Source organism: Perca fluviatilis, chromosome 9 (assembly GCF_010015445.1).
Source record: "Perca fluviatilis chromosome 9, GENO_Pfluv_1.0, whole genome shotgun sequence".
Lineage (NCBI taxonomy): Eukaryota > Metazoa > Chordata > Actinopteri > Perciformes > Percidae > Perca > Perca fluviatilis.
Window position 1 is genome coordinate 11,920,754 of NC_053120.1, and position 11,393 is coordinate 11,932,146.

An 11,393-nucleotide genomic window follows, 5' to 3' on the forward strand; every position below is an offset into this window, starting at 1 on the left:
CTGTATGCCTCCACGTCCCCCCAATTGCCTGCGAGCTTCTCCTGTACTGTACGGTAATTGATCTACTATGCGACAGTCGCGTGGTTATGACACAATCGTTTTCCTATTTTTATGAAAACGTCTGCTACGGAGCCATAATGTGAGATACAAGGTAATGGAGCCTTTTATACATTGTCATGTTTCTTTAAAAATAAACTATGGACAAATAGAGTCTTTACATGCTTCAGATTTAAAGTTATTCACTGTCAAAGTGGCGCCAAAATGAATGGCAGTCAATGCTAACGGCAGGTGATGGCTTATTAGCATCAAAATGGCTCCATAGGAGGTACGGTTTGCAGAGGCTGGCTTACCCCTTTGGTAAGGACCCGGCTTACCCCCTTGGTAAGGACCCGCTGTGAAAACACAGACAACCCCTCTCTACCCATTGATCTCTGCTACCATCTAGTGACACCAAAAATGAGGTTTGTATTTAGCGCTTAACAGTGCAGTTTCTATTTGGTTTGAGGCAAGAAAAGCTGCTGTCCAGCAAGCTGCCAGAGTCAGTTAAAAATGCTCTCAACTGTCTCCTATAATTGTTGTAGTATGTACCCATGAAAGTCCAAATGGTGCCTTCACAGAAAATGCAAATAGAAGAAAAACAGATTTTAATGTTTAATGCCAGAAATACAAACCCTCAAGTTACAATGTAATGCATAATGAACTAAAAGCTGTTGTTCATGGAAACTTCTTTTGTCATCGCCATCTCCGACAATGTCAGGCTCCTCAAACTCAAGTGGATTTCTGAGGAACCTTTTAAACTCATTAAGAAATCCAGATGACATATGTACAGTATAAATGAGTATAAAACAATTGCAATGAAAAAGATCTGACAAAAACAACCCCAATGGTTATTCAAATGCAGAATAGAAGAATAGTACGGAAATATACAAAATTGAGTCATGTAAACTGTTAGACAAAGTTGCATTCAAATGCTAAATTGAAGAAAAAAAAGTACAAACTCAAAACTGTCATCTTGTGTAATAGTTCCAATTCCTCATGGCAACTTTTTTTCCTTTCACTTTTTTCTCGCATTGTTCTTCAGAAAAAATCATGTGATCTACTGTTCCCTCTAGTGGACATATAAAGACACAGCAGTATTATATACAAATTACAAATGTACTGTAAAAGCATTGTATAATATAGTATGCCCAAATATATTTCAACAGTCATAGAAATGTTATACTCTTGTTTACAGATGTCCCCCTAGGTAGTTTATGTTCAAATCTGTGGTGCACTCATGGCATTTCAGCTCCAAAGGACTGTAGATTGACAGAAATGTTGAGAAAGACAATGCCATGATCAGAACTAACCCCCATTATACTGTGAATACATGGTAACATGTCTTTGTTAAGATTCAACAACAGGGTGAATTAATCCTTGAGTTCGTATTTCAATAAGAAAGTGCATACATCTGATCTGCACAAGTGGAAACAAGGTACACTTGTTATACTGTACATTTAGATACAAGGGAAATTAGAATAGAGGTTGCCTGGCCCCCTTGCAACGGGGCCCTTGCAGTCAAATCTGTCTGCAGGCTCAGCCAGAGGCAAGTAGGAATCGTTAAGGAAGACACTGCCTAAGCAGGGTGGGGTACAGACTGAGCCATCAGTGCAGGAGCCGTGACATGTTTGCACGAGCGCATCACTCTCCCCCTGGCTTCCTTTCTCTCCAACCTCCTTGTAGACATACTTGTTTCCTTTTGGGCAAAGTATGGCACTGTCTTTGTTCAGAGTCACATAGTCTGGAAAGACTTTAGTCCGACAGCTTCCATCTACCTGTTCTCTGTGGCGTCTTTCTGGTGACAGGAGCTGGGTGGATCCCTCTGATGGCTTCCCCAATCCTGAAACCTCATCTTCAGACAATATCTCCACCACGGATGAAGTAGTTTCTTCCGGGCACTGCTTTGCTGATATCGGAGGATTCTGTAGTGTGAGCACAGAGTGGTTGATTTTTAACACCTTGGAATTGACTGTAAACTATTGTACACTACCACTCTGAATGTATGTACGTATTACTTGTGTTTAACCTATTTCCTGTTTGATATCTAATTCTACACATTTATAAATAGAATCTATATCTACCTGTATTAGTTATATTGCATCTATTTGGCTCATATCAGTCATGGCCAAAATCTATTGTTCCACTGTGGAAATAACTGGTTCACAAGAGTATAAGTTTTGTGTAATGGGATGCCATCTAATTGTGTGTAATGTAGGCTAATGGTGCATGTATGATGTATCATGCTAAATTCTTTGAATAAATAATTTACCCATCTCGGCCCGTTGATCTCGGTCAGAAAACCTTGTAGGACTTTGTCAAGGTTGGGCACTGGCGGCCAAAAATACAGCTTGAGCTTACTATAAAAACACACAAAATAACAGACATAAAAAGTCAAGGTCTTCAAACAATGTGGCATATCATTCAAGGAATTGGTTAAACTTCTGGGATACTAAGAGTCAGTGATTTAAAACTATTTTAAAAATATAAAACACTTTGTGTGAAAATGTGTTAGGAGTGATTGTACAGTACAAATTTGTGTCCATTTAAAAATAAATGGAGGGAGTTATCACATATTTTCACATGAGTATTTTAAGGTTTTTTTTTTCTGTATGTAATCCTAAAAATTAGCTAATTACAAACTGAAAGAGTTGGAAAACCCACCTGAGGTACGTTGGAAACAAGCAGATGAGGATGATGGCAATTATCAGCATCGAGACAGGGATACACACCCAGAGCAATGTGCCTGTAAAGGTCATTTAATGGTAGGTTTGAATGGTTTCATTTAGTAGAGTAACAAAGAACAGCATTTCATTTGGTCTATAATGTTTATAGTTAATATACCAAGGCAAACATTTTATATACTACTACGATTGTTATCACACAACCAAATTTAGTTTTTTGAAGTTCTTACAAATTTACAGACTAAGAATCTGCTGCTGCATTGCATTTAGTGTAATTTTGCAACATTTTGGTTGGGATTTGTATACAAACCAATGGGAATTACTAAATAAATAGGTGTGATTTACACTGACTTCTGTCAGTCTCAGTGGGAGCTTACCTATGTCAGTGGGGTTGTTACCAGTCAGCACATCTGACCAGTCACTCCAGTGACCTGAGTAAATGGACCCAGTAGGTTTAGCTCTGACTTTAACATTGTACCAGCTACCTGCTGGAACGTCTAGACACGTGCCGGTCTCAGGACCCTTTAGGGACACCGTCTGGGGACAGAAAGGTTGATTTGACATCTAATCTTAAGAACATTAAATGACAATCTTAGTGATGATGTACTTCTCCTGCGTTCTTTCACCGTAGTTTTTACATTTCCCTTGAACTATATTCATGTTCCCTCGCAAACTGCTTTTTAATGCAATTGTTTTCCATTCCCTGAATACTGTTACATTTGCACAAATGTATTTTGCAAATGTTTTTTTTTCCAAATTATGTTCTCTTGCTAAACCCAGTGTTAAACCAATATAATGGATCATCTTACTCATTTTTTTACTTTTAATTTGTCACTGTGTTGAATTGAATATTCCCTTTCTTTGTGTCTGCTGGTGGTAATATCAACAATGTGATACTCTGCTGTAGCATAACCACCCATAGCTATCTTTTGTCTACCACCAAAATGTATGCCATCATAAAGAGTCTATAGATACCATATTTACATGAAATTGTAAACACACTACAAGTTTACTAATGCAATAAAGGTAATCTGAAATGTATGAGGTAACACAAAAAGAATTGGAATGGAATGCTAAATGTTTTTTAGAGCGATCACAAAGCGTTTCAGAAACAAAAAGTCCCAACATGGCCCCAGGGTATCTTAACCATTAAAAAACAATTATGTGGCTGTATGTGACATCTTACTATCCACGCTTCAGCCCCTCTGATCTGGTAGCTGACTTCATACTGCAGGTGAGCGGACAGAGACAGAAGAGGAGCTTTCCACTTCAAGCAGAACTTGTCTTTCTCCAGTGCTCCTCTCAGATGACATGGTGGGGACGTTTTGACTAGTAACAAAAAGCACAAACAATTTGTCAGTAGAAAAAGTCACATAACTACACTACCAGTCTGACAAAAGTAATGTAGTTAAGCTAGATAGTAGTAGCTACATAGATCTATAGCTGTCTAGGTGAACTAACTTTCTAAGAATACCATGTTCATGACTCATGTTCATGAGCTAAATTGCTGCAGCTAAACTGGATAAAGGTGGCTCAGTGAAATAGTGAGAATAATTGGAAAAGTGTGAATGGTTTTATTTGGTACAAATTTAAATAATATTTTTTGAATAATACCAATAATGTATTAAACAAAAGTGGAATATTTAAGTTTTTTTTAAAGAAAAGTCAAAGTATAGCATGTTAAAAAGTCATAGTATGTATGTCAATAAAGTCATAGTTTTCAAAAAAGGTGATTAAAAAGTCATAGTATAGTGTATCGAAAAAAGTCATAGTATAGTATGTTGAGTGTCAGTCATAGTCGGAAAAAAGTCATGGAAATTATGTCAAAAAGATTTATAAAAAAGTCATAGTATAGTATGTAGAAAAAAGTCAAAGTATAGCATGTCGGGAAAAGTCATAAAAAAGTCATAGTATTCTATGTCAGAAAAAAAAATCATAGTAAATTATGTCCAAAAAAGTGATGAGTCATTTTATAATATTTAAAAAAAGTCAAAGTATAGTATGTAAACAAAAGTAATGAAAAAGTCATGGTATGGTTTGTCAAAAAAGACATAGTATGGTAGGCTATGTGAAAAAAGTCAAAGCATAGTATCTCGAAAAGTCATATAAAAGTCATAGTATAGCATGTCGAAAAAAGTAATTAAAAAGTCATAGCATAGTATCTCGAAAAGTCATATAAAAGTTATAGTATAGTATCTCGAAAAAAGTAATTAAAAAGTCATAGCATAGTAGGTCGGAAAAAGTCATGAAAAAGACAGTATAGTAGGCTATGTGGAAAAAGTCAAAGAATAGTATCTCGAAAACTCATATAAAAGTCATAGTATAGCATGTCGGGAAAAAGTGATAAAAAAAGTAATAGTATCCTATGTCAGAAAAAAATCTTTAAAAAGTCTTAGTAAATTATGTCCAAAAAGTGATGAAAAAGTCATAGTATAGAATCTTGAAAAAAGTCAAAGTATAGCATGTCAAAAAAAGTCATGAAAGAGTGTAATCAGTGCTCAGGTGGAGTGGGGGAGGTGATAAGAAGGCAGAGAGTGAAGGGACAGGGGCACATGGAGAGCACACTAGCAGCACACTGGTGTCTTTTTTTCTCCACAAGCATGTTTGTTTTTCCTAACCTCCATGCACATTTAGGTGCTGGAGTTTTGTTTAATTTCAGTTTATTGTGTTAGTTTGGGCTGGAGGTTACCGGTAGTTCAGTTATTCGTCTTTTTTGTTTGTTCTAGGATTAGTTTACACTTTTAGGTAGTTTAGGGGGAGACGCGGGGAGCGACGGCCCACTGCGAGGTTGGTCCAGCGTCTTCCCATCTTTTGTTCTTTTTGACCGGGGTCTCCAGTCCCTTTTGTTTTTTCTTGTTTGTTACTTTTGGGAATATTCTTTATTTAATAAAGCTTGTTGGTTAATTGTTAACATTGTGTCTGGCATCCTTTTTATATGTTGCATCTTCTAATCCCTTTTGAGCCTTGGTTTGTTCCTTTAAATGGAGGCCGTAACATATCTGGCTATGTATAGTAGGCTATGTGGAAAAAGTCAAAGCATAGTATCTCGAAAAGTCATATAAAAGTCATATTATAGTATATCGAAAAAAGGGATAAAAAAGTAATTAAAAAGTCATAGTATAGTATGTTGAAAAAAGTCATGAAAAAGACATAGTTTAGTAGGCTATGTGGAAAACAGTCAAAGTATAGTATGTTGAAAAGTCAAATAAAAGTCATAGCATAGTATATCAAAAAAAGTGATGAACTGGTAATCGAACCTGGGTCGGAGTCTGCATTGCCTACTTGCTGGTGGTAGTTGGAGCAGTGCTTACTACTAAGCCACTGTGCCACCTAAGAATATGTCAAAAACAGTCATAGCATAGTATGTAGAAAAAAGAAACAATACGTGGTATCACTATAATGATCCAACCATAAGTACCATAAAGCATTTGCAAACTAATTTGTGTGGATAAAGTTAAATAATGTGGGCATATCAGCGTTTTGAATAACTGGTACTCTGTGCTTTCGTCCAGAAATGTCAAGGATGTTTAACAGGGGCTGTCAATGAAGGAACGCTTGTGGCACTTGTCATTTGGAGGCTCACTGAGCCAAATGTATAAGTCCTATTGCTTAAATGAGCACCTTCGCTGAAAGTAGACAAGTACAAATACGTTTTGATGTATTACTGTAATGGGGTATGAGAAGTCAGATTTTTGGCCGTCAGAACAAGTTAAAGAGAAAGACAATGTTCTCTCTCCTCTGCAATGTAGCTGTGACATTACCAACACTGTTCAGCCTTTAAAATTTCAGAAAAAGCCTAAAGAAGCACTGAACATAAACAGTGATAACACAAAAACTGTAAAAACTGACCAAAAGATCATACGTAAGAATCGGATAACATTACTGTGAATGCTGTTGAATCCGCATTCACACAAATACAGACAGCACATCCAAAAGCAACAAAGAAAGGAGGAACAAAAATCAGTTACTGCTGTTGTTGAGAGTGAACTCTTGAGTGTAGAAGGTTCTGCCGAGTGGAGCTGAAGTGCTGCTGAGCTTGACCCTGACTTTTCTGGACTTGTCTCCACGGAAACGGCACAGTTCAGTCAAGTCCCTGTCAGCGAGACACTCGGTCGATTCTGTCCAGCCCAAAGCTTCACTGTAATATCATCACAGCCAAATAAAGTAAACTTCAGTTGTGTGTTTAGGGGGTATAACCCAAAGAACCAAACATGTTTGGTTTTTTTCTCACTGTTTTTGTTAGTATACAATGTGAAATGAAAGGAATAATGAACAAAAGAAGAGATGGCAAACATAATCGCATAATGTCGCACTGCTTGCTCTTGAGGGAATTACTGTAATTGCTGGAATTGTTGGGGCTTGTAAATTATAGAGTGTGGTCTAGACCTACTCTATCTGTAAAGTGTCTCGAGATAACTCTTGTTATGATTTGATACTATAAATAAAATTGAATTGAATTGAATTGAATAATAGCTAGCAACATTATACATTAGTTGCTTAAAGTAATGTTACGTGTACAGGTGTTTACTGTGAAGGATGTCAACAACCCCAGGAAGAGTTGCTGATGTTTTGCATCAACTAATGGGGATCCTCATAAAATTAAATCAAATCAAAAACAACTTGGTATTTACCTTAAACTAAACATACTGTTACATTAGCATAGAGGGATCTGAGGACTTTAATTCATCAATGATGGAATGTAGTAATGTAGTAAGTAATGTACCTGAAACCCATTTTGTGGAAAAGTTTGTACTCATTCTCTTTACTATATCTGTTTCCATTCCACTGACAATTGATATTTTGCAGGTCAGATGTGTAGCACTTTAGTGAAATGTCATCTGAAAAAAAAGAAAATAAGAATGTCTCCTTCAAGTATTGCATCTGTGACAGAAAGGGTCACGGGATGAGATGCTGTGCTGTAGATAACAATTGTCCACTCACACCCTTTTCTCATTTAGACACACCTGCACTTTGGGGGACCATGGCTCGTGCAGGGTGTGACCAGCTGCTCCAGTGTCCTGCATTTGGATTGAAGGCACATTTGACAGTTACCTTGACCTCAACCTCCTCCCCTGGTACCAGAGAGTCTAGTATGGCGTGCTCCTTTGCCTGTAGAAATCACAAACATCATAGATTTTACAATATTATTCCTAAAACTTTTTTCACCAAGTGTACTGACCAATTCAGGCCTACAGTTGAAGGACGGCCATGAATGATACTCAATGAACAAAAATCACAAAGAATATAGGCTTAGACAAATACAAATACACAGTTAAGTGATGTTCGATTAATCAATTAATGAATTTAGTTTCATAACTGACACATTAACTCAGCCCCAAAGCAAATAAAGGCAGTAAAAGATTATGACTCATAGATACAACAGATTCCATCACTAATACTATTAATTAAGTAATTTAAATTAAATCTCAATACAAATGTTTTATACTTTATGATATAAGAGAGCAAAGCTCTATTTAGTTTACCACCAATCAGTTGATCAAATAAATGTATTTTACCTTTTTTTATGGTTTAAGTTAGCTACTCAGAAGTTTATGTAAATTTAGTTTTAATTTCTTGTATCAACAACAAAAATAAAAATACTAACTTGCATGCTGGGCATACCAGTGCATAAATTATATAAAACCTGTCTTTATGCTCATAGTCAGTATGATTTCAAAAGCATTTAAGAAACATAATCTAATGGATTTATTGAAGAGTTGTGTGTATGTGTACCTCTTTAATCTTCTCTCCCAGCCTCTTGGAAAAGTATTGAATCTTGTACATCACATCATATTTCCAGTATTTCGAAATATTTGTGTACCATGAAACCTGCAGCTGTCCTGCTCGGCCATTTTGGTGTAAAGACACACTGAAGGGGGGATCCAGGAGAACTAGAGGCAAAAAGGTGATCAAAAAAATTAGGTAGAACATATTACACAAGCCATTGAAAACAATTCACTGGTGTTTAGGCAACAGATTAGCAGGCCCCCTGTCTTTCTTGCATTCAAGACAGGGACTGACGTTTTTTTCCTGCTTGGACCCTCTGTAATGGCAAAATTACATTTAAACATGATTGTTTCTATATTCTACATGATTTCCTTATATTCTTCCACATTTTGTGTTAGACTTAGAGTCTCCAGGTGGAAACAGCTGAAATCGTAAACATTGGTGCCATTTGAAGCTATTTTCTTTTCGGGGCCTTCATTCTGCCTTCTGTTTTAGTTTTAGCAGATAAGGGTTAAAGGATACCATAAACAAAAGTGTGAGCTGTGTCTCTTAGACATATTCTTTCTGTCCCTAGCAGCTGAAATAAGCAGGTGTCGTGACTAGTTTTAGAAACGAGAGCAAAAGAAAAGGTTGTAAAAATTTGAACTGCTTATGGTGTTTTGTTAGCTGTTTGCTCCTACTAAAAATATCAGGAGTGTCTCTGACTGTCTAAGTATATAAGAAAGTGACTGAACTTTGGCTCACTTGAAGACATTTTTTCTACATTGCTGATGTACTTGTGAAAATTGTATTCCTATGCTTGCAAGTATAATACATACTCAAAGACCAGACTTTGGTTTCATTTACAACTAGTCTCTATTTGTTTCTTATTGTATTTTTTTGACAAACACTCCGGCTGCAACTGAAACTTCTGTCACACCACCTGGCAGTGGTATAGTCTATGTGATACGCAGGTATACGCAGTATACCCACTAAAAAGCTCCAGGATTTCCACATACCCACTTAAAAAACTTTCCATTATAATTTTGATATATTTTGAATTGCCATCTGTGTTTATTTTCTTCACATAGGCTAAATAAAGGTATTTCCACCGTAAATTGGTGCATTCAAGTGTATCCGAATACAGGAAATGAAGTCATTGATGCTTAAAACTTCCCTGGGGGAGGACACCCACACCCCCCACTATGAAATGAATTTGGAGGATGGAGAGGAGACTTCTGTTGGGAGGAAGTCCCCTTTCACGATACAGGATAATCCTCAATAGACATTACTGTATGTACAGTTGATTTGAATTGCCTTTTTGGCCATATAAAAGAAGCACTACTCATATGCTTAGAATGTTTATGCATATGGCTTCATGTGTTTTTTTGTCCTCCAACAAGTGATATATCTATTTCCATTCTTTTTATGTTTGGGAAGTAAATGTTGTAAAATTAAATGTCTTACAGTGGTCCTCCACAGAGACGATCCGATTGTAGAGGCTGGTGTTGGTTTTGGCTTCAACAACTTCAAGGTGTATAGCCACAAACGAAAACACATCTGACTCAGGAAATGAGCAGATGTGGAGGAAAGTTCCCTCTTCTGTTCCTTGGACAGACATTTCACACATTTTCTCTCTGGTCAGGGTTGATAAGAATAAGTGACAAACAGTAGAGGTGTTATTTATTAATCAATCAATCAATCAATCAAACTATTTGTGCAGTTCAAATTGTTTTACATGTGACTAACAAAGGACGTAAAACATGTGTAAGTTCAAATGTAAACAAAGAAATTTAAAAAGGAAAAATCAAATCATTATAATCATTCAAAGTGAAAAAAAAAGATATTAAAAATAATACAAGAGTATGGCTGATATGGGTTTAGGCCTGTATTCTTGTGGAATACAAGGTGGAGAAGCCAATGACTATTGGACACCTAAAGTTCACACTAATACTAATGAAGAACCACAATAACATTAAATACATGGTAGAATATCAAAAGTATGAAAGAATTTCCTTTAGGTTCCTTAGTATACAAAACAAAATAGATTTACTGTTTATAACATACCTTCCAACACTGTAAAGTAAATCATAAGTCCCGTTGTCTGCGGTCTCAAAGAAGCAGGTGAAATCCTCTTCTGTCCGGGTGAAACATTTAGGATCCTTTTCATCCTTTAAGAGCAAAACATCTGCTCCAGAAATGACAAACATAACACATGAGCACTCCTGCAATAAAACATGTCCCCCAAAGTCAAACATGATGGCATTTCTTAATGAAAACAAGATGGTCATCATAAGTTGTCTTACAGTAAGATATTTAGTTGTCACCTTGTGGGAACAAGACCCATTTATTGGCATGCAGATCTTCTACCTTCTACCCACAATGTATTTACTTGTTCCTATCATCTTATTCTCACTTAGAAAAAGCAACATATTTTGGGACTTTTGGGGCTATGTGTCATATAGTTAACAGCCAATATTTTCAGTGGAAACAAACTGCAGCTGATAATTGGACTGAATAAAAACAGATTCAGATTGTATTCAATGGTACAAAAATAAACCATATTTAAGCACTACCTTCCCTTGACAGATGATTGCCGATTCCATCCTCGCAATGTATCCCAGGCAAAAAGCCCACTTGTATCCACAAGCTAATAAAGAGTATCTCCCACCTGCAGGGCAAATTCATGGTAGATTGAGGTATTATGTATCCTAAACCACCATGGCATTTAAACTAACACAGCACATTGTGTCTGTGCATTGTGTGTCTTGTGTGTCATGTCTGTCATACATGGTTTTGAGTAGGCATGGGTGGGGTTGAGCAGTGCTGAGGGGTAGGCCCAATGTGAAGAGTTGTGCTTAGAGCAGGAAGCGGGTTTTATGTAAAGTGGAAGTAAGCAACAAAAAAGGCAGTTAACTGAAACTATGGAAATATTTAATTAATTTTTTTTTTTTTAAGGAGAGGAAG

The 11,393-nt window shown here is 36.6% G+C and overlaps 1 protein-coding gene across 2 annotated transcripts; it reads right to left on the reverse strand.

The window, feature by feature from the left end:
• Positions 1-627: 627 nt before the first annotated feature.
• Positions 628-11,324, reverse strand: mpl (MPL proto-oncogene, thrombopoietin receptor). 2 transcript variants are annotated; one of them, XM_039811310.1, is made up of 12 exons: positions 11,003-11,324; positions 10,494-10,614; positions 9,894-10,063; positions 8,454-8,611; positions 7,685-7,829; positions 7,444-7,558; positions 6,689-6,858; positions 3,907-4,049; positions 3,098-3,257; positions 2,701-2,782; positions 2,309-2,396; positions 628-1,961 (listed from the first exon to the last, which is right to left on the reverse strand). In XM_039811310.1, exons 1-12 carry the CDS (start codon positions 11,112-11,114, stop codon positions 1,497-1,499), a joined length of 1,929 nt encoding a protein of 642 aa, XP_039667244.1. In that variant the 5' UTR covers positions 11,115-11,324; the 3' UTR covers positions 628-1,496. The 2 variants fall into 2 exon arrangements, with proteins under 2 accessions (XP_039667244.1, XP_039667243.1); XM_039811309.1 differs by lacking the exon at positions 11,003-11,324 and having other exon boundaries at positions 10,494-10,996.
• Between the last annotated feature and the right edge of the window lie 69 nt (positions 11,325-11,393).

Coding starts and splice junctions, on each gene's coding strand:
- mpl (XM_039811309.1), bottom strand. CDS start 10,783: ATGCCAATAAATGGGTCTTGTTCCCACAAGGTGACAACTAAATATCTT. Junction 8,612..9,893: donor CGTCTCTGTGGAGGACCACT/GTAAGACATTTA, acceptor TTTTGCCTCTAG/TTCTCCTGGATCCCCCCTTC. Junction 2,397..2,700: donor TTGTTTCCAACGTACCTCAG/GTGGGTTTTCCA, acceptor GTGTTTTTATAG/TAAGCTCAAGCTGTATTTTT.